This window comes from Tursiops truncatus, chromosome 2, assembly GCF_011762595.2.
Source record: "Tursiops truncatus isolate mTurTru1 chromosome 2, mTurTru1.mat.Y, whole genome shotgun sequence".
In the NCBI taxonomy this organism is placed as follows: Eukaryota; Metazoa; Chordata; class Mammalia; order Artiodactyla; family Delphinidae; genus Tursiops; species Tursiops truncatus.
The window spans coordinates 15,224,546-15,248,414 of NC_047035.1; the positions used below are offsets into that span (position 1 = coordinate 15,224,546).

A 23,869-nucleotide genomic window follows, 5' to 3' on the forward strand; every position below is an offset into this window, starting at 1 on the left:
AACCATCAACAGATGAATGGATAAAGAAGACGTAGTGCATATATACAATGAGATATTACTCAGCCACAAAAAGAAACAATATTGAGTTATTTGTAGTGAGGTGTATGGACCTAGAGTCTGTCATACAGAGTGCAGTAAGTCAGAAAGAGAAAAACAAATACTGTGTGCTAACACATATATATGGAATGTTAAAAAAAAAAAAAGGTTCTGATGAACCTAGGGGCAGGACAGGAATAAAGACACAGTCTTAGAGAATGGGCTTGAGGACATGGGGAGGGGAAAGAGTAAGCTGGGACAAAGTGAGAGCGTAGTATTGACATACATACACTACTAAGTGTAAAATAGATAGCTTGGGAAGCAGGTGCATCGCATGGGGAGATCAGCTCAGTGCTTTGTGACTATCTAGAGGGGTGGGATATGGAAGGTGGTAGGGAGATGCAAGAGGGAGGGGATATGGGCATATATGTATACATATAACTGATTCACTTTGTTATATAGCTGAAACTAACACAACATTGTAAAGCAATTATACTCCAATAAAGATGTTAAAAAATATGTATGATTTTATATAATGTACTAGGGACTTAAATGAAAGCTGATTAATTCTGGAGAGTGGATGGGGATGTCACAGCAAACCACAGAGAAGAGGTGTGTATTAGTTTGTTTGGTTTGCTGTAACAAACTACCACAAACTGAGTGGCACAAACAATAGAATCTTACTCTCACAAAGTTCTGGAGGCAAGAAGTTTGAGATGAAAGTGTTGGTCGCATTGGTTCCTTCTGAGGGCTCTGAGGGATATATCTGTTATATACCTTTCTCCTAGCTTCTGGTGGTTGTGGCATTTCTTGGCATGTAGATCTCTGCCTTCATCTTTATGTGACATTTTCCCTGTGTGGGTGCCTGTGTCCAAATTCCTCCACTAACCCTTTTAAAAACTTTTTTATTGGAGTAGAGTTGACTTACAATGTTCTGTTAGTTTCAGGTGAACAGCGAAGTGAATCCCCTTTGGTAACCATAAGTTTGATTTTGAGATCTGGGAGTTGGTTTCTGTTTTGTAAATAAGTTCATATGTATCATTTTTGTCAGATTCTGCATATAAGTGATATCATACAATATTTGTCTTTCTCTAAATTTCCCCTTTTTATAAAGACACCAGTCATTTTGGATTAGGGGCCCACCCTGTTCCAGTGTGACCTCATCTTACTAATTACATCTGCAATGGCTCTATTACCAAATAGGGTCACATTCTAAGGTACTGGGGATTAGGACTTCAACATATAATTTTGGGAGGACACAGTTCAACCCATAAGAAGATGGTACATTTGAGCTGGACCTCAAATCTTCAGTAGGAATTTGCCAGGCTGACAGTGGAGAGCTGAGATTATACACATCATGGATGACACAGGGGTGCATGGAGCTTTGGAAATGTCTGGTTAATTTTAGGGAAGACCAGAATATAGCTAGTAGGGCTAGTTCAAGGCAGGGAGGAACTGACTGGAGATGATTGTGGCAAACAGGTTGGAGGCTTCATGTGTCTCAATGAGGAGATGGTCCTTTATTCCGTAGTCCGTTGGAAGCTACCCAATGCCTGTTAAAGATTACTTCTGTTACATCTTCTTAATTATAGAAGCAACTGGTGTGTGTAACTGACATGTCAGCTGGGACTTCCCTGCCACTTGGAGTGTTTAACATGGCTTGACCCCCAAGTTTACCACCTCTTAGAATCCTGGGCTTCCCCTACTGCCTCCCCAGCAACTTTATAATTCTCTTCATGGGGTGTTGCTTCCTACTACATCAATCTAGATTAGAAGCCCTGTTTCTCTAGTTTCCAATAAAAACAACAACAACTAACATTTCAGTGTTTAGAAACTTTGAGAGGCTTTGGAGATGGTTGCATGGCAAAACTTGCAGCTTTGCCATCTCTCTGATTTCATTCCTTTCTCATCTGCCTGGAGCAACAAATCATTTCTCATTCCTCACGAGGAACAGTTCTGCCTACATTCAACTCATTTGGGATCTCATTTTCTGTGCCAAGCATGCATTTGAGTATTTTTTCCCAAACAAATATAATTCTCTTCCCATCTCAGAAATAAAATTCTCTCATCTCATGTATGTTTTAAAGAGCTTAGAAAACACACCAATAAAAGTGTAAAAATTACCCATCATATTATAAAACGGTTAATATTTGGTATCTTTTGTTTTAGCTGTTAATATATTCTATAACTGGGCTCATTCTGTATATATTAGTACATTTTTGTAACTGGATTTTAAAAAATTTTTATATTACATTATGGGAAATTTCCAATGTTGCCAAAATATATTTGAAAACCTAATTTTCAATGGTTTTCTAGTATTTTTAATATGGGCTGAATCAATTTACTTAGAGTTTTCCCTATGGTTGGACAGTTAGGTTTCCTGATTTTTAAACATTTATTTATGTATTTATTTATTTTTGTCTGCTTTGGGTCTTTGTTGCTGTGCTCGGGCTTTCTCTAGTTGTGGCGAGTGGGGGCTACTCTTCATTGTGGTGTGCAAGCTTCTCACTGCGGTGGCTTCTCTTGTTGCGGAGCATGGGCTCTAGGCACGCGGGCTTCAGTAGTTGTGGCTTGTGGGCTCAGTAGTTGTGGCTTGCGGGCTCTAGAGCACAGGTTGTGTAGTTGTGGCGCACGTGGGATCTTCCCAGACCAGGGCTCAAACATGTGTCCCCTGCATTGTCAGGTGGGCTGTTAAGCACTGCGCCACCAGGGAAGTCCCAGGTTTCCTGATTTTTATTGTTGTAAATTATGCCATGGTAAATGTTTTGATACATGAATCTTGATCTGGATTTTTAATTATTACATTATGACAGATAACTAGATGAGACATTATTGAGTCAAAGGATAGGAATATTTCAAGGCTCAAGATGCCTTCATTGCTTCTAGAAAAGTTTCTTGAAACAGGGGAGTGGCATGATCAGATACACGATCTTTATAGATAACTCGGGTTTCAGAATCTTGGGAAAAGATAATTAGAAGTTAAATGGCAAATGGAGATTGGGAGGGTGTAGACATAGAGATTGGGATGCAGTTTAGGGATATTTGTAAAATAGAGTCAAAAGGGCTTGCTGATTATGGAGGTGAGAAACCAAAGAAAACTGCTTTGCTTTCCAACCTGCCTAACTGGGGGAATACTGAAGTTGCTAATACAGAAAGAGAAGATGGCAAGGTGTGTAGATGTGTAGAAGAGGATAATTTGGTTTGAGACTTTTTTTTTTATTTCAATTATACACCTATTTTGAATGGCTTTAAGTGGAATCAAATAGGCATTTGGAAATATGTTTACTGGTGGGGAACATCTGTAATTTTTGCCTCCCCTAAATATGGGACTAACTTTAGAATTTTTTTAAAAGGAGGGCATTGGGGTGACAAGCTGGTTAGAAGAAGTCTTGTCTTAAAGCTGCATTTTTTTTTTAGCAAACTCCTGTTTTTGTTTTAATTTAGATAGCATGTGTATTTAGTTATGGAAACGGAGATTGGAGAACACTAAAGATTCTAAGTCAGCCCTGGATAGCCACTGCTGGCATCCATTGCTTCTCATTCTGTTAATACCACTTCAATTTTCCTTGGGAGAATCACCCCTCTCCCACTCCCGCTTCCTGTGGTTTTAGCGCACCTGGCACTACTCTGTGGATCCAAGGATGGGCATGTATCTCAAGTCAGCCAATCAGAGTCCATGGGGTTGAAGTCAAGGAGTTTCCAGGGGAACTGCTGAAATACTCTTTCCACAGGGATTGCTGAGAGAATAAGACGGTAGAACTGGAGTTGTTAGCAGCTATTTTGCTGATCTGGCAATGGACTCAACCCAAAAGAAAACGGAACTGAGTTAATTCTGATGACCTGGTTCTGATGTTATCTCTTGAGCCCTAGGATCCAAGTGCATAGATACCAGTTCTAGTTGCAGTCCTTTTTGGCGTTAAAATTCCATTTTTATCTTAAGCCATTTTGAGTGGGTTTCTGTAACATACAACTAAAAAAGTCCTGACTAATACAGTATTGAAGATCAGAAAAATGTTCAAGTTTTCAAAAGTTTCAACTATTCAAAATAAAACTAAGAGGAAACCTATTATGACTACACATGTATTCTCTTTTGTATTTAATGGTTGACAAATATGTATGGAATATCTACTGTAGGGTCAGGCACTATGTTATGCTCTGTACATAAAACAGGTTAATTAAAGGTATGGTTACAGAAACATTTTTATGGACAGCATATTAAAAAATCATTATAATTCATAAGTTGGCTGAATTAGCTAGTTAGAATTAATAGCATGAATTTTGGCTTTTATGCTTTATATACTTTGCTTTTCGTTTCTTTTGTAAAGACCTGAGGGTAGCTAAAAGTAGTAGTCAGCAAAAAATTTATTTGCTTGAACTTTAATATTTCAAATGTTCGGAATATAAAGGCTCCATACTAGGAATTCAAGTTTCAAGATATAGATTACCAATGGGTAGTGTAGCTTATATTTAAAATGCCTAAGGGAATTCCCTAGCGGTCCAGTGGTTAGGACTCCGTGCTTCCACTTCTGGGTCCAGGGGTTCGGTCCCTGGTGGGGGAACTAAGATCCCAGAAGCCACGTCGTATGGCAATAAAATAAAATAAAACAAACCAAAACAAAACAAAATAAAATAAAATGACTAAAAAATGCCCACCTGTTGATATGTAGAATCTGGGGGTCTTTCTCCTGCATCCTTATTTGCATTACTTTCAAAAGGTACAGATGATGAAATCACATCTAGCAATAAAAGCTTGATTAAGCTTTTTGATGTGACATTAGTAATAACAGATTATATATAAAGTTGTAGGGGTAAGAACTAATCAGGGTTTTTTTTTTCTCCTCTCTAATATTCATGAATGTTTTACTTTTTAGCCACCCTTGTGCCTCAGCTGTCTCTTTTGGTCTTGAGTTGTCAGTTGAGGATGGTTTAATTAAGAATGATTTTCCTTCACACTCCACCCTTGGGTCATTAAAAATTGCAATGGGGGCTTCCCAGGTGGCGCAGTGGTTGAGAGTCTGCCTGCCAATGCAGGGGACACGGGTTCGTACCCCGGTCCGGGAAGATCCCACGTGCCTCAAAGCGGATGGGCCGGTGAGCCATGGCCGCTGAGCCTGCGCGTCCGGAGCCTGTGTCACGCAACGGGAGAGGCCACAACAGTGAGAGGCCCGCGTACCGCAAAAGAAAAAAAAAATACAATGGAAAATATGATGATGGAAAAATAAATTATTTCAATCTGTTATTAATATGCGTACTACTTAAATATATATCGTGGGATCCATAAGACATTGTACTGAAAAAGCCCGAAACATAGAGAAAAGTATGTCTTATTCCTCATTATCCTACATCTCATAAAATTTACATGTAACCAGTAATTAATGTACCACAGTTGTACAGCAACAAAATATTTCATCTTTTCTAAGTTCACTGCTTAAATTTAAATAAGCCACAACTTTTTCTTTTTCTCACCAGGGGTTTTCAAGGAACTCAGTAGTGAGTTAGAAAACATATTCTTATTAAAAAACAAATACATGCGACAAAGAGAAATTGTATGTGCCTTTGTCCAGGGAACCCCACACAGGCCTTTTAATGGCTTCAGAGCCACTTCTCAAGCCTGAGTTCTTTCTTGCTTCCCAGCAAGTGCCAGAAGCCTAATCTGCATTCCTCTTCGCTTTCTGCTAAGATTCTTGTTATCAGAAGCCAAAGACAAGCTGTTGAGTGTGGCACATTTCCCCCAGTCTTGCTCTCCACCCCCTTCTAATTTTTGGCTGCCCTCATTACAAGAGTTTTGATGGAAGAAATTTTCACATACTGAGGTATGTGGAAGTCATTCTGGCTCATACATGATTTAACTTAAACCTTATGCTAACTAGAACAGTCTGTTTTGTGGCCTATTAAACATGCATTGTACATCTGCTTCAACCATTAAAGAAAAGAATGCATTTAAAAATCAAAATGGAAAACCTGTGGTTCAGGCATCCAAAATGGAGCTGGGTGGCCATTGTGGATGTGGTTTCAGATATGTTGTGCATCACTTAGAACTTCTTAGAACTTGAATTTTCTGAACAGTATCAGTCTCAAGGACACCACCAGCCATTCTCAAAATAATCATCTGCTAGCGGCTGCCAGCCACAGTCTAATGGTCCCAAGGTCTCCCCTTGTAACTCTGCAATCATTTCGGACCCCAACGAATTCTTGCTTAACAAGCACCCTTACTTCTTGCCAGCTCCCATCCTAATTCTTGACAAACAACTTATGTAATTTTATGGTTTTTGCCTTTATATGCCACCCCCTTTTTGTAGTCCAGTGGAACACAATTCAGGTGCTTCTTGAATCTGTGTATCCCAGGCTATTGCCCTCAGTTTAGCTCAAATAAAACTCTTTTCTATTTCTATCATAGATTGATTTATTGATTATTTCTATTGACAGTTTTATAGCTAATCACTCTGGGAATAGCAAAACTAATAAACTTTTAAAAATGTCTGAAAGCTTGGTAATTGTATAAATCTCTTACAGTCAGTTCTTCCTGCATCATAGCTCCTCACTACCCTGTTAGATGATTATTCTGAACTATACCAGATTGGATTTCTACTTTCAGCCTTCCTGGTGGAGCTCACCAAATCTACTCACTCCTTTAGAGTTTACTTTTCATGACATTTATGCAAATTCCTTCCTCTGAAATGGCCCTTCTTTCCTGCATGTAGACTAGAAGTCATAACCAAAACTAAAAAGGTATCCTCTTGTCTCAAACTGGTAATTTGCATCTTTGAGGAAGCATAGATTGGGTAACATCCATTGCAAGGTATGTGTACCATCTAGGAATCATCACCTCTGTGCAGTCACATTTCTTAAAAGGATGTTAGTTTATTCTAGCTTTTCTCAGGTTTCCAAGTTTTGGTATTTCCCAGGGAAATCAAAACGGATTTTTTTTAGACACGAAAGATTCATATTTGTATTTTATAAGTTATTATTTCTCGTTGTAAACCTTATGGTTATCATTCTGCATTTAAAACCTTTTAAAATATGGATTTCAAATTATTTTACAGGTATTGGTAAATCCTGTGAGAGAGGGGGCACTTAGAAAACTGAGGAGGAGGGGAACTGACAGAGGAAGTCATCGCTCCCAGTACTTGTGTTTACAGGCTCATTCTCCAGAATTATGACTCAAGACATTTTCAACATCACTGCAATGCAAAAAGTATCGAGTTCATTGGTGTTCAAAACAGTAATTTAAAAAATTCAGGTACCACTGCTATTTCTTAAGAAATTGGATCTGGTGTGTCATTTTACGATTTAAATTCTACTTTAAGCTTTGAGGTCACGTATACAAATAAGAAAATGTGCGCTTAGGAAGTCAGGTTTTCTTCCCACTCAGTGTTTGGTAGAGTGAGCACTACGAAGCAGCTAGAAAACACACGCACACAAGGTATCAGGAAAAAAAAAAAAAAATGAGGTTAACATCCTAGTGTTGATTCTTCCACGCATAAACGTAGCCCTGGCCGGGTTCAGGGGCCTTGTGAGACAGGCGCTTCCCGGGCGAGACCTCCCAGAAGCAGGGAACGAGGGTGGCCCAGAGTCCCGCCGGGGCCTAAGCGGGACGCGGTCAGGGCGGCTGGGGTCGCTGGTCCTGGCCGAGGATAGAGGGACTAGACGTTAGGTGAGAGCAAGAGGACGGGAACCGCGACTCGGCAACGGTACCCAAGGAGCACCCAGCGCCTTCGCGCTCCCCCGCTGGGAGGGGCGGGGCAGGGTTGGGCAGGGCGAGCGCGGGCGTTGGCTGCGACGGCGGCGAGGGGGCGGAGCCGCGCGAGGCTGCGCGCTCGCCGTTTTCCTGCGCTGGGGGGCGCGCGGCGCGGGTCCGCCGGGCTGTGGGACGAGGCCGCGGCGGGACGTGAACGCCGCAGGTGACCCGGGCGAGGAGCTGGGTTCCAGGGCGGCGGCGGAGGCGTGGAGGCGGGAGGCGGGCCCTCGCTCGGCTCGGCTCAAGGCTTGGGCGCTGCGGCCTGAGGAGACAAGGCGACCGAGGTGGGCGAAGAGAGGGCGCGCGGCACCCTCTTGACGGCCGGCGGCGCCCGCGGCCCTCAGCATGTTCCGCGAGGCTAGGGTTTTCCTCCCGCCCGTGGGCTGAGGCGGCGCCGGCGGCGGCAGGAGAAGCGACATGCACCTGCCAGGCGCGGCTTAGAGGACACGGCAGGCGGCGAGTCCCGGCCGCCCGCGGGAGGGCTTGTTTCGCCCGGACGCCGCCGCCTCCTGTCTCCCGCCGCCGCCGCCGCCGCCGCGGGCCCGAGCGGAACGGCGGGGTGGGCGCCCCGACATGGCGGCCCGGAGCGCCCCGAGCTGCCACCTGCGGCTCGAGTGGGTGTACGGCTACCGGGGCCACCAGTGCCGCAACAACCTCTACTACACGGCGGCCAAGGAGATCGTGTACTTCGTGGCGGGCGTCGGCGTGGTGTACAGCCCGCGGGAGCACCGGCAGAAGTTCTACCGGGGCCACAGCGACGACATCATCAGGTACGGAGGGGCGGGGGCGGCCGCCGTCCCCTTGAGATCCGCGCGCCGAGTTTGCACTTGCCGGTCCTTCTGGGTGCCCGTGACCCGCTCCTTCAGGGCGTATCGCCCGGGAGAGAAATCCACAGCCATCTGGTCCCGAATCCACTGTTAACACCGGAGAAATGCCTTTCCCCATCTTCGCGTTCTAGATGCCTTTCCCCATCTTCGCGTTCTAGAGTCTCTCCCCCTCGGTCGGTGCGGTGACACCAACTCCGCTTATCCACTGGGCGCTCGGTTTTCTGGCTGTGTACCCTTCTTCTTCCATCAAATTTGTGAAATGTACGAAAGGTTATTTTGGTAGCATTTTACTCCTTTAAATCCCTTCGTTGATTTCTTATTCAACGAATTCTTAAAGCGCCCGAGGGAAGTCCTTTACCTAGTAGAGGACTGATAAAAGTACCCTAAGCTCTAGGCTGGTCCTGGGGAGCGCGCCCAGGATGGCATCCTGGAGGGCTCTCATCTCTTGGCCATAATGATTAGTTGAGGTTTCACTCCCTGCTGTTATCAGCAGATAGAAAAGAAACCCTGGCAACCTTCAGACAATTCATTGGACTTTAAAATGTGCACACCTATAGGCAGTTTGGGGATAGGTTTGATCCGAGGAAGGTGCTAAAAATAATTCTGATTTCCAATTCTGTTTCCTTTTCAATAAAGCAATGCTAAATAAATATACTTTTGTATTTTTAACTTAAATCACAGTTTTGTCTTCATTTTAATTCTTTTGTGGGCGGCATCTTAAAGTTGGTCCCAGTGCTTGTTTACATTTCTTTAGTGAGCGGTGTATTTGAAATGTAATTTTCAATCAGTGTCTCAGCAGAACTTTTGTGGCAAATAAAGTTAAAAGCTGCAGAAATTATTCTTGTCCATTGATTATTGTCTCAAGCACAGTATATTTGTCGTTGATGATGGAGAATGTGTTTTAAAACATTTTGAGACTATGTGTGTGTTTGTGTGTGTGTGGGCGCGCACTTGCGCTTGCTTCTTCTGGGTTTTTTAAAAGAGATTCTATGATTGGATTTGGTTACTCAGTTTTATCCCCATGTCTGTTTTCCACAGGATTTAAATTGTGCATTTCAAATCCAGTATCATGGTTTGATGTCTTGTAGGCAAAAAACTCTGGCACTTAAATTCTGTAAATAAAGAAGATCTTCTATTTTGCAAGTCTGTACCTTTATGCTCTGTAAGAGGGAAAAGGAGGCCTAGGACAAACAATAGGTAGGGCAAGATGGAGTAAAGATAAGGAGACCAGAAGCTGAGATTGTGGAGTAGGAAATGAGATAGTGTTTTGTGTTCGGTTTGTTGTTATTCACCCCAAGAGTAGAATTTACCCCAGTTCTTTGTCTTTTTCCCTGATCCTTTCCCGTTTCCCTCTTCTTTTCCATGTGTTAGTTCTCTGACAGTTCAGGGGATAGTAGCCTTATATAGTTGAAGAAGCCTTGACTGAAGAAGCCCTCCTCCAGATAGTCAGTCTCTTAGGTTCGATTCAGTAGGTGGGGTAGGTAGGTGTGAAGGATTTTGAGGTGCACTTCTGTTGTTTTTACTACTTGGTAGTTGAGAGCAATATGGTATGAAGATCTTCTGAAACTAGATATGATTTATTTGATGGGGTAAATGATGTTTTGTTTATTCTTCCAGCAGTAATTTGAAGCTATATTATGTCACACCGCTTGAATTTTTATAATTGTGTTTCAGTAAATTGTAAGGAGGTGATGCTTTGCCTTCCTTTGGTATATAATATATACCTAGTTGCACAACCATATATGTAGTATCTCAACGTGTTTCAAAAGTGAGATTACTCTAATTTTTGTCATAATTGGATACTTGCTTATGATTTTATGCAAAGGATTCACCCTTAAAATAATTTATAACAATAAAAAGTTTTCTTGAAAATTTCAATGGGGTAGTAAAATCTGAATATATGGCATCCTGAAATTGTGGCACAAATTTAGTACAGTACTAAGACTATAACTTAGAAATCACTCAAACTGTTTTGGAAATTTTGTTTCATACAATAATGGTAGAGATCATTCTTGTTTATGAAATAGATCAGGAAAATGTTCAAAGCTTTCAAATTTGTTTCAATTCAGTGTTTGAAATACAAATATAGTTACTACTCCAGTAATTTTTCAATTCTGTCACAGCAGAAAATGTAATATTCATAAATGTGATGGCATGGTGGAAAACTGTTGCTGTAACGTTAGCCTTATTAGTAAAAAGTATAGTTTTTATCATCTGTTTTGTTTTCATACTTGCTTGAAACTTAGGTAAAACATATTAATTGAATATAACTTAGTCTGCAGCTGACTATACCAGAATGAGCAAGTCGTTGTCTTTAGGTTTTGAAAGTGTAGGTGCCATATTGGTTGTAGACTAAATAATGATCAGTTGCTTACCAGTTCTATCATCTTACTACATCTGGCATTGCCAATGGTGGTGCCACATGACTTTATCATTTTGTCTGTGTTGCATGTAGTTGTCTTACTTCTTTTTATTAGGTATGTATATATATAGTAATTTGTCCTTTAGTTATATTTATTTCAGTATTACTGACTTATGTAGAAATTAGTTTCACTGTCAGAAATAACACAGGAATTTTAGAGTCACTTTTTCTTTCTTAATGGTTTTTTTTTCCTGTGTCCCAAGTTATATTGATAAAATTCTCTAGTTATTAAGTGTTTATTACAGGCTTAAGACTAAGTTATAAAATAGACTACTAGTAGTTTTAATATACGATGAACATCTGTAGCTTGGTCTATATTTTGAAACTTTTGCCAGCTGTCTTCCCAAAGGATACAATAGCTTTTAAAATTAATTTTTCTAGATACTACCCATCAACACATTTTTGACAAGTTTGTGCTTGAAGTAGTGAATGTTATTGATAGTTTTCAAGTCATATATCACCAGTGAAGACCATTGATGGAATGTAGTTAGCTTGGTGCATTTTGTTACTACTTTTTTTTCCTTTAGACAAAATGAAAGGTGTAGTAGCTCTTCAATTGTGGTAGGTGGTGTTTTGAAGAAAGAAAACTGATCAAGCTTCATCATGATCTAGTAAAAGTGGTTTTTAACAGCTCTGTATTTATAGTATGGAAATTTCATTTATTCAACACAAATCAAAATTGTCTTGAAAAAGCGTTTCAGAATGTATGATGTCTCCATGGTGGATCAGTACTTTTTGTGTTTATGGGTTGAGGGTAGCAACTTTTTAAGGTCTGGCAGGAATTGCTGCAAACCTACTTGTTGTCTACTTAATGTTTCCAGATATATGGTCAATATTTCCCAAACTTGACTGATCAACAGAATCAGGAGCTTTTTGCCAGTTTAAGGAGCTTTTTGCCAGTTTCTAGCCTTTTCATCAAATGTGCTAAGCTAGAATCCTCTAGAGCTGGATCCCAGAAATTTGTTTTTCAAACAGTGCCCCAGATGATTCTGTTTAGGAAACATGTTGCCAATCTGTATCGCAAAACATGTACGCATAGAATTCTTAAATAAGCAGTTTGAGAAATGGGTAGAAACCCTGCCCTCAAACCTGATACCAGAATTTTCTTAAGCATTGTGTAATATCTAGAAGCAATACTTCAGAAAGTATTAGATTACATACAGATTTAGTAAAATGTCCCTGTGTTTAAGTAACTAGAATTGGTGACCTGAACTTTCACAGACTATTTAATAATTCTGTTCTGTAAGATTTCACTTTATGTACTTGGATATCAAAATATTTATGGTTGTTTTTCAAATACTGCACAGTTTAAGAGATAAAATTAAGATGTTTTCAGTCAAAGGTTTGAATTATCCAGAATAATAGTTCAAATTGTCATAAATGTACATTAAATGTATCTTTATTATTTACTTGGGGAAAAGACAAATTTTACATTTGTGTTATAATAACTTTTCCTTTATTATTTTATAGTGTCTAATATATAGATAACTAGTAAAATATATTTGGATATAAATTAAGGAAAACATGGTAAATAAATTCTTTGAAGCTATTAAGAAGTAATAGTTTCTTAGAAACTATTAAGAAATAAGAATAGTTTCTTAGAAACTATTAACTTACTGTTCTTTCAAGGTCTTTTCACTCATCAAAGAAATATTTATTGAACATCTTTGTGGAAGGATCCCAGCTTTAACGTATTAGGAGTTTAAGACACTATCAGTCAAGTAAAGAATCACTTAGAATACTATGTGTACTGTGGATAGTGGTATGTACATGGGCGCATAACAGTTACAGTGATGTTACCTAGTGAATAGAATACGTAAGCTGTCTGGATCTTTAAGGAAAACAGAGAAGTCGTCATCAGAAGAAATGAGTGAAGGCATAGCATTTTGAGATGAGGTAACATCATATGCAATCGTCTTATGTGAAGAGAAAATATCTGAAAAAGTTGTTTGTACTCACTATCTTCAGTTCTTTTTCTCCCATTCAGTCTTAGCTCTGTTCTATTTCACCCTAGCAACTCTTGTCAAGGTCACCAGTGACCTCCACAGTGCTATATCCAGTGGTCAATTCTCTGTTCTAATTTTATTTGATTTATCATCATTTGCCACAATTGGTTATACCCACCTTCTTAAGACACTTTCTTTTTTTTTAAAGATTTTTTTTAATGTGGACCATTTAAAAAATCTATATTGAATTTGTTACAATATCGCTTCTGTTTTATGTTCTGGTTTTTTGGCCCCGAGGCATGTGGGATCTTAGCTCCCTGACCAGGCATCGAACCTGCACCCCCTGCATTGGAAAGCGAAAACTTAACCACTGAACTGCCAGGGAAGTCCCTTAAGACACTTTCTTAATTGGTGTCTGGGACACATCTTAGTGTAAAAATAGGTATTTCTTGCTTTACTTATTCTTTCAGCAAATATTTATTGAGCACCCATTAGTATTTACCAGGGACTATTTTTAGCACTAGAGTTATAGTGGTGAACCAAGCAGGTGAAATTCCCAGCCCTCATGGAACCTGTATCTACTGGGGGGGAGATAATAAACAAGGTAAATTTCATATTTATATACATAATAAATATGTATATAGTGTGTACATATTATCTATTATTTTTGTATATATAGTGTGTATATCTATCTATATCTATATAGTATGTAAGGGCTAAGAAAAAAACAGGAAAGTGAGATAGAGACTACTGGGAAGAGTTTAGATAGGTGTTTGGATAGGGTAGCCAGGAACGCCTCACTGTAAAGTATACATTTAACACTTGAGTAGAGACTTGGAGGTGAGGGAATGTGCTGTGTGGCTATGAGGGAAGGACATTTCAGTCAAAGGGACTATCAAGTTCAAAAGCCCTGAAATGGAATGCCTCATGTGCTTGAGGAACAATGTGAAAGCATGGCTGGAGTGCAGTGAATTCACGTGAAAGTAGTAAAGAAATGAGGTCTGATGAAGTAATGGTGGTGGGAACAGATTGTGTACGACCTTACAGGCTTTTGAGAGGATTTTAGCTTTCCCATCTGAGGGAGATTAGAAGCCATTGGAGCAATTTAATCAAATTAGTGACATAATTTGAGTTAATGGTTTAACAAGGTCACTCTGGCTCCTATTTTGATGACAGACTGAGGGAGAGGGACAGGATGGAAGCAGAGAGACCACTTAGGGGACTGTTCTAAGACATATTGGTGGCTTGGACCAGAGTGGTTACAGTGGAAGCAGTGAGAAAGGATTAGATATATTTTGAAGATAGAGGCAACATGATTTACTGATGGACCAGGTATAAATTGTGACAGAAAAGAAAGATCAATGGTGATTGCAGTTTTTGACCAGAACACCTGAAAGAATAGAGTTGCCAATTACTGAATTAGCAAAGACTGGCAGGAGCAAATTTTCTGTTTTGGGAGAAAGGGAAGATCATGAGCTCTTTTAGAAGTGTTCTGTTTTAGATGCTAATAGACAACCAAGTGGGGTGGTACATTAGGCAGTTGAACATGCATGTCTATAATCCAGGGAAGCATTCTGGGCTTTGAGTGTTATTAGCATCTAGATAGTATTTAAAGCCATGAGCCTGGATGAGACTACTGAAGGAGTGAGTATGGATAAAGAATCTGAAAAATGGATTACGGCAGCCCTCCAACATTTAAATATAGGGGAGGTGAAAAAGAACTGACAAAAAAGTGGCTAGAGAGGCAGGAGGAAGACCAAGAGAGTGTGGGGTCATGGAAGTCAAGTAAAAAGAGTTTTTCAGGGAGAAGGAAGTGATCAGCTGTATCAAGTAAGGTGAGTAGAGCTTCACATTAGTGGAGATGTTGGCTGTTTTGCAATAATTACATTGTAATCACGAGGCTGTCCAGGAGACTGTGTATGTTCAGGTGATCAGGGAACAAAGAAAGAAGTCATCAAAATGAGTCATGTCATTATTAGTATGCAAAACTGGCCTCCTTGAAGATTTGCTCCAGCAGCTTCTAGTTTGCTTGGTTATTTAAAAAATGGCAGCTCTAGATCCCTGCTGTTCAAAGATGTGGTCCTTAGACCAGCAAGAAATGCAGGTCTCAGACCCTACCCCAGGCCTACTGGATTAGACTCTGAATTTTAACAACGTTCTCAGGTAATGTTTTGGGTTTAAAATATTAAAGTTGTGGGGTTTAATATCAAAGTTTGAAAAGCACACTCTCGATCAGTGGTTTTCAGTGTGGTCCTTTAACCAGCAGCATTAGCCAGTGCATTTAACCAGTGCATTAGCACTTAACTAGGTGTTAGAAATGCAGATTCTTGAGCTTCACCCCAGACCAAATCAGAAAATCTAGATGGGGGCCCAGCAATCTGCTTTAATCACCTACATGTGATATTGATGTATTCTAAAGTTTGAGAACCATTGCTCTAGATTCTTGATTTTCAAACCTGGCTGCATATTAGAATCACTTGGAGAGTTAAAGCAAACATAATAAAACCACCAACGGCTGAGTCTCATCCCTAGAAACTTCAATTTAATTTATTTAGGGTGGGTCTCAGGTATAGTTTCTTTGTTGCTGTTTGCTTCTGTTTTTAAGCTTCCTAGATGATTCCAATAAGCAGCCAGGGTGGAAAACCACTGCTCTAGATATAGAAGTAATCCATGGTAGTGGGCTGGGAAGTCAAACTCAAAAAACTCAGGGCCTACCCAAATTTATTCATTTACTATTATGCATTATATCACAATATTGATCATTTACCAAGTATTGAGACCCCTTTAAAAATTTGGGCCTATTACCTAAGGTCCATTTGGAGATTTTTTATCAAAAAAAGCAACCCTTTGTATTGTTTTCCATTAATGGATCTGCCGTGTCATCAGTGGCTGAGAACATGAAAAGACAGATACTTTGCATCATCAGTCCGGAAAAATGCTTACTCACTGGGGACCTGGAAGGTTCACTTAATGAGCAAAATTATGTGCATCCTGGATGGTACCAACTGAGGTGTAACTCCATGCCCCAGGTGTTGATTTCAGCAGACTCCTAGATCAGTAGTAGTGGGTTTGGGCCCATGATTTGGACCATGGAAAGCCCAAGATTGTCCATTAATAAATTTCCATTTTGGAGCCAGGATCTGCAGTCAGAAATAGACCAAATATCCAATATGTTAATATTTGAAGAAGCATCTAAATGCCCCTCAGAAGGACAGATCATCCCCCCTCTATGAAATTCTAAAGTGGACATATTCACAAGGACAGTTGAAATAGCACCCTAGATTCATGTCCAATGAGGGCAAGGTAGCTGAGACTGCATGTTGCCACTGACAGCTGACTGGCTTCTCTTTAGGCCAGCAAGTGTCCTCCAAGTGTCTTCAGTATGAATCAATATTCTGAAACAGTATAAGAACTGGCAAGGGGTTACACCTAGCCAGTGTAAACAAGCTGCCTTGGCTGCAGTGGTATCTATTCTAATTATAAGGTGGCACATGGTATCACCATATTGGCCAAAGACAGCAAGAACTTGTATGAAAGGCTTAATAGATCCTGGATTTCCTGTCTACAATATCACCCTCTGTGTATTGGATTATTAAAAGATCAAGGGAAATATAGTGCCCACCTTACAACACTGGCGTGCATATCCATCTGTATTAGTAAGCATGGCAGAAAAATACTAAAAAATTCTTGGAATGAGGGGATAGGCAATGGGACTGAAGATGGACATTGGACCCTGGATCTAGCGGTTTTTGAGGCCACAGGCAGGCTCAATTCATCATAACACCACTAAATTCTAAAAAAAATTTTGTTTTGGGATGGGTGGCTCATAATGCTGGATTGGCTAATAAGAGGTTGTGATTGTAGGAGGTGTTAACTCATTTCACTCTAAAAGTTACCTTGTTCTTAACAATCAGGGAGAGATACCTGATTTTAGTTTAATACAGGGGCTGGGGATATAGAAACAAAGCAAAGAGGTTGGATGTGAGGTCAGAATTCTGGATTGTATCGTTGCCAAGGTATAGATGGGTGTTCAACCTCTCAATGGAGCCCAAGAAAGGGAGAGGTCATAGTCATGGGTGCTGGAAACATGGAATGTGTGGCAGAACAGGAGCACCTAATTGAACTTAAAGGCCCAGAAATAAATTTTTGTTAAGAGAAATGTATATAACCTGTTCCTCAAATCAGTTAGAAGAACTGAGATGCACGGTTGCCATAGGTCTCTTTGTTGAGGAAATCCTGCTGCTCTTTCTGTTCCTGGGAATCACGTACCTATCTCACCTCCCAACCAAAGAGGACATTCATTCTTTATCTTTTTTTCATTACTATGAGAGGACTTTCTTTCCTGGTCAGGAGTACAGTACTAGACACTACTGCCTCTGGTGTGGAAGCTCACATTACATATTCATTTCAGTCTATGGAGAGTAATGACAATTGCCACAGGCAGTTACTCCTAAGAATTTTGCAATTTTTACTCAGTATGATGTTGCTTGTGATAATATTAAATTAGCCACAAGATGATGGTGTAACCAGGTCTAACCACCTCAGTGTCCATATTTTTACAGATATTAAGGTTGATCAGGAAGCAGGGTATAATTCCCAATTAGGAGTGGAAAGTGGAAGGCTATTTTAAGTCTTAAAACATAGTTGACAACTAATTACAGAGTCCACAGACTGGTCATCATTACCTGGTTGCAGTGTGACTTTTCTAATTATTAGTTAACCCGTGGACAATGTATATAACACACAAAGCACCAAAGAGGGTGGCACTACTGACATGGTAAGAAGTTTTACCGGAGTCTGGATGTTAGATTTAGATTGCAAGTTGACATGCACCTGCAAAAGACAATTTTTGCAGCATACAAAGAGACCATGTAGGATTCTGAAATTGACATAATAGGGAATATGAGAGGTTTGGTAGGTCCCCTCTTAGAGGGTGGTTATTATATTTTAAAAATTATTGATACATATTTATAATAGAAAATAGAAAAATATAGAAAAAGGAGAAAAAATTTACCCACAGTCTTGTAACCTAGAGATATTACTATTGTGTTTTAGATTATTTTTTTTGAAGTCTTTATGATACATGTATCATAAGACTTTAAGACTTTATTTTTTTAGAGCAGTTTTAGGTTTACAGCAAAAGTGAGAGGAAGGTACAGATTTCCTATATTCTGCTGCCCCCACACATGCATTGCCTCCCCATTATCAACATCATTCACCAGAATGGTACATTTTATCCAAAGATGAACCTATATTGACACATCATAATCACTCAAAGTTTATAGTTTACCTTAGGGTTCACTCTTGGTGTTGTACATTCTATGGGATTGAACAAATGTTTAATGACATATATCCATCATTATCATATCATACAGAGTATTTTCACTGCCCTAAAAATCCTCTGCTCTGCCTGTTCACATACTGCCCCTCCCTGCAACAAATGATTTTTTTTTTCCTTTTTTTAAATTGGAGTTTAATTGCTTTACAATGTTGTATTAGTTTCTGCTCTACAGTGAAGTGAAGCAGCTATATGTATACATATATCCCCTGCCTCTTGGACCTCCTTCCCACCCCCGCATTCCACCTATCTAGGTCATCACAGAGCACCGAGCAGAGCTTCCTGTGCTTTATAGCAGGTTCCCACTAGCTATCTATCTTATGCATGGTAGTGTATGTAATTACTGACTCTGTAGTTTTGCCTCTTCCAGAATGTCATATGGTTGGAGTCATATAGTATGTAGCCTTTTCAGATGGCCTTCTCTCACTTAGTAATATGTATTTATGGTTCCTCCATGCCTTTTCTTGGCTTGATAGCTCATTTCTTTAGTGCTGAATAATATTGTATTGTCTGGATTGACAATTGTCTTTGACATTGTCTTTCACAGAGCAGAAGATTTTTATTTTAATGAAGTCCAGCTTATCAGTTATTTCCTTCATGGATCCTGTGTTTGATGTTATAACTAAAAAGGCATCACCAAAACCAAGGTCATGTAGGTTTTCTCCTGTGTTTTCCAGGAATTTTACAGTTTAACATTTAGGTCTCTGATTCATTTTGAGTTAATTTTTGTGAAAGGTATAAGGTCTCTGTCTAGATTCATTTTTTACATGTAGATGTCCAGTTGTTCCAGCACTGTTTGTTGAAGGAGACTATCTTTGCTCCATTGTATTGCCTTTGCTCCTTTGTCAAAGATCAGCTGATTATATTTATAGGGGTCTATTTCTGGGCTCTGTATTCTGTTCCATTGATATATTTTGTCTACTCTTTTGCAAATACCATATTGTCTTTTTTTCCTTCTAATTTTATTAAGTTTTATTTATCTTATAAGTGGAAGTTTGTGTCTTTTGATCACCTTCATCCAATTCCCCCCCACTCCCCCCCGCCTCTGGTAACCAGAAATTTGGTCTCTTTTTCTATGAGTTTGTTTGTTTTTGAAGTATAATTGACCTGCAATACTATGTTAGTTTCTATTACACAGCATAGTGATTTGATATTTCTATACATTTCAAAATGATCACCATGATAAGTCTAGTTAATATGTGTCACCACACAAAGATACTACATAGTTATTGACTATATTCCCCACACTGTACATAGCATTCTGTGCATGTGTGTGTGTGCACGCATGTGTATGTATGATTACTTGAAGTTACTGATCTCTTAAGTTCAAACTCATTTTAACAACCCTGCATTTTTACCCTCCCCCCGCATGTTTACTGTTTTTGACATCATATTTTACATCTTTTGTTTTATATCTTTTGTGTATCCCTTAACTACTTATTGCAGATATAGATGATTTTATGACTTCTGTCTTTTAATCTTCTTACTATGGCTGATTTACTACCTTTACTGTATATTTGTCTTTACCAGTGAGATTTTTTCCTTTCACAATTTTCATCTTTCTAGTTGTAGCCTTTTCTTTTTCACTTAGAGTTGTCCCTTTAACATTTCTTGTAAAGCTGGTTTAGTGGTGCTGAACTCTTTTAGCTTTTGCTTGTCCATAAAACTTTTGGTCTCTCCATAAAATCTGAACACAAGCTTTACCAGGTCGAGTATACTTGGTTGTAGACTTATCCCTTTCATCACTTTAAATATATCATGCCACTCCCTCCTGGCCTACAGAGTTTCTGCTGAAAGGTCAGCTGATAGCCTTATGGGAGTTCCCTTGTACATAAATTGCTACTTTTCCCATGCTTCTTTTAACATTCTCTATCTTTAATTTTTATGTCTTGGTGTGGTCCTCTTTGGATTGATTCTCTGTGGGACTCTCTGTGCTTCCTGGACCTGGATGTCTGTTTCCTTCTCCAGGTTAGGGAAGTTTTCAGCTATTATATCTTCAGATATGTTCCCTGCCACTTTCTCTCTTTCTTCTCCTTCTGGGACCCCTGTAATTCAAATGTTAGTATGCTTGATGTCTCAGAGGTCTCTTAAGCTGTCCTCATTTCTTTTTATTCTTTCTTCTGTTCAGCTTAAGTGATTTCCACTACTTTGTCTGCCAGCTCACAGATCCATTCCACTGTATCATTTAATCTGTTGATTCCTTCTAGTGTATTTTTCCATTTCAGTTATTGTATTCTTCAGCTCTGCTTGGTTTTTCTTTATATTTTTAAACTCTTTGTTAGAAACTTTTAACTTCTCACTCTGTTCACCCGTCACTACTTTGAACTCTCTATAAAGTAAATTGCCTACTTCCTGTCACTTAGTTCTTCTGCACCCCAACAGCACAATCCCCCCTGGTCACCAGAGCTGTATGCTCTAGGGGTGCCTGCTGCGTGGGCTGTGTGGGTCCTTGTCTTGTGGCACACTGACTACTATGGGAGTCTGGTAGGTGTGGCTGGCCCACACTCCAGTTAGTTGCCAGGCACTGCCTTGTGTAGAGGATGCTGGCCACTGGTGGGCAGGTCTGGGTCATGAGGCTGCTGACTGTGGCCCAGTGGTCCTGGGGCTAGTGCTAGCCCACTGGTGGTTGGAGCTGGGTTCTGGAGTGGGTATGGTGCTGGGGTCTTCCAGATATAGTGTCGGCCTGCAGGTAGGTGGGGCCAGTTCCAGACATAGCTGGCTGCAGGGTCTGGGGTGTCCCAAAGCTTGTGTTGGCCCACTGGTGAGAGGAGCTAGATCCTGGGACAGCTGGCTGAGGGGTCCAGAGTGTCTTGGAGCTGGTATCAGTCAGCTGGTGGCAGGGCTAGGTCCTGGGGTCTCTGGCTGCAAGGCCTAGGTGTTGCAGAGCTGGTGTCAGCCTGCTACTGGTTGGGGAGGCCCAGGGGATTCCAGGCTAGTGCCTGTTCACGGGTGGGCAGAGCTGGGGGTCCCAGAGTTTGTGTTTCTGCCCACTCGTGGCTGGGGCCAGAGCCCAAGGTATCCTGGGACTGTTGCCTATCCTCCGGTGGGTGAGGCTGGTTCTGGGGCTAGTGCTGCCCACTGGTGTGCATGGCTGGGTCCCGGGCCCTCTGGCAAACAGTGTTGGATCCCAGGGTGACTGTGGCTCAGGGGACCTTAAGGCAGCAAGCCTGCTGGTGGATGGGGCTGTGTCTCTGCTCAGCTAGTTACTTGGCCTGAGGCATTCCAGTATTGGTGCTGAAAGGCTAGTGGATAGGGTTGGGTCCTGACACTAATAAGCTAGAAGGAGGGTTCAGAAGTGGTGTTTGCCAGCACCAGCGTCCATGTAGTAGAACAGCCTCCCCCCAGATGACTGCTACCTTTGTCTTGTCCCCAAGATAAGCTCCAGTTGCCTTCTGCCTCTCTGGGAGGCTCTCCAAGATCAGTAGGTCAGTCTGACCCAGGCTTCTTTCAAATTATTGCTTGTGCCCTGGGTCCTCCTGAAGTGTGTGCGATTTTGTGTGTGCCCTTTAAGAGTGGAGTCTCTTCCCACAATCCTCTGGCTCTCCCAAAAGTAAGCCCCACTAGCCTTCAAAGCCAACGTTCTGGGGGCTCATCTTCCCAGTGCAGAAGCCCCTAGGCTGGGGAGCCTGATATGGTGCTCAGACCACTGGCTCCTTGGGCTGAACCTCTACAGTTGTAATTATCCTCCTGTTTGTGGGTCATCCACCTGGGAGTGTGGATCTTGACTCTGCCACATCTCCACCCTTCCTACTCATCTCATTGTGGTTCCTTCATTGTATATTTAGTTGTAGAAGATCTTTTCTGCTAGTATTCCCTTCTTTCTCATCAATAGTTTCTGTGTAAATAGTTGTAATTTGGTGTGCCATGGGAGGAGGTGAGCTCAGGGTCTTCTGACTCTGCCATCTTGGCCACTCCCCCAGTACCATACTATCTTGATTACTATAGCTTCATAGTAAGTCTTGAAGTTGGGTAGTGTCTGTCTTCCAACTTTGTTTTTCCTCTTCAATATTTCGTTGGCTTTTCTGGGTCTTTTGCCTCTCCATGTCAACCTTAGAATCAGTTTGTTGATATCCATAAAATAACTTGCTGGGATTTTGATTGAGATTGCATTGTTGGTTCACAACCTCACGAGTTCCCTGAGTGAAATTCTGAACTGGCCCCCATACATAGAGGGCAAGGAGGGACTGAAGAAAGGCAGACCACTCCAGTTTGGAGGGTGGCAGTTTTAATAAACAAGGGAACTTACATACAAGGCATGTCTTGGGCAGCTGCATGACAAGTAGATCTCCGTACCCACCCGCCAGAATCTTAAGCATTTTTCTAGAGACCTTAATGGGGGTTCAGTCATGTATATAGTCCAGATGGTCTCCATAGCACATTACTGCCTCAAGGCTGTGTCCTTGAAGTGGCTCCTTGTATGAGAACAGTGGGCAGAATGGACATCCCATGGAGAGGGTAAGGAGCCTCTGATTGCCTGGGTCCATTTCTCAGGTCAACCAGTGGTCATGTCCTCTCAATGACCTCCTCCAACATGCAGATAAGTTGGGAAGAACTGAGATCTTGGTGGTACTGAGTCTTCCTATCCATGAACATAGAATATCTCTTCATTTATTTGGTTCTTCTTTGACTTCATTCATCAGAGTTTTGTGGTTTTCCTCATATAGGTTTTGTATCTATTTTGTTAGATTTATACCTAAGTATTTCAATTTTTGGTGCTAATGTAATGGTATTGCATTTTTTAAAATTTGTTTATTTTTTATTATTAGTTATCTTAGGATCTTATTAGTTATCTACTTTATACATATTAGTATATATATATCAATCCCAGTCTCACAATTCATCCCACCACCATGACCACCACCACCCCCACTTCCCCCCCTTGGTGTCCATACGTTTGTTCTCTACATCTGTGTCTCTATTTCTGCCTTGTAAACTGGTTCATCTGTACCATTTTTCTAGATTACACACATGCATTAATATACGATATTTGTTTTTCTCTTTCTGACTTACTTCACTCTGTATGAAAGTCTCTAGGTCCATCCACGTATCTACAAATGACCCAATTTTGTTCCTTTTTATGGCTGAGTAATACTCCATTGTATATATGTACCACATCTTCTTTATCCATTCATCTGTTGATGGGCATTTAGGTTGCTTCTATGACCTGACTATTGTAAATAGTGCTGCCGTGAACATTGGGGTGCATGTGTCTTTTTGAATTATGGTTTTCTCTGGGTATATGCCCAGTAGTGGGATTGCTAGGTCATATGGTAATTCTATTTTTAGTTTTTTAAGGAACCTCCATACTGTTCTCCATAGCGGCTGTGTCAATTTACATTCCCACAAACACTGCAAGTGGGTTCCCTTTCCTCCACACCCTCTCCAGCATTTGTTGTTTGTAGATTTTCTGATGATGCCCATTCTAACTGGTGTGAGTTGATAGCTCATTGTAGTTTTGATTTGCATTTCTCCAATAATTAGTGATGTTGAGCAGCTTTTCATGTGCCTCTTGGCCATCTGTATGTCGTCTTTGGAGAGATGTCTATTTAGGTCTTCGGCCCA

The 23,869-nt window shown here is 40.7% G+C and overlaps 1 protein-coding gene across 4 annotated transcripts in view; it reads left to right on the forward strand.

Moving 5' to 3' along the window:
- The first annotated feature begins 8,288 nt into the window (after window positions 1-8,288).
- EML5 (EMAP like 5) overlaps window positions 8,289-23,869 on the forward strand; it is a 162,643-nt gene continuing 147,062 nt past the window's right edge. For all 4 annotated transcript variants that reach the window (XM_019919245.3, XM_073800143.1, XM_019919251.3 and 1 more), the window contains exon 1: window positions 8,289-8,544. In XM_019919245.3, the coding sequence (XP_019774804.1) occupies window positions 8,348-8,544 (197 nt within the window). In that variant the 5' untranslated portion in view covers window positions 8,289-8,347. The remainder of the gene's footprint in view (window positions 8,545-23,869) is intronic.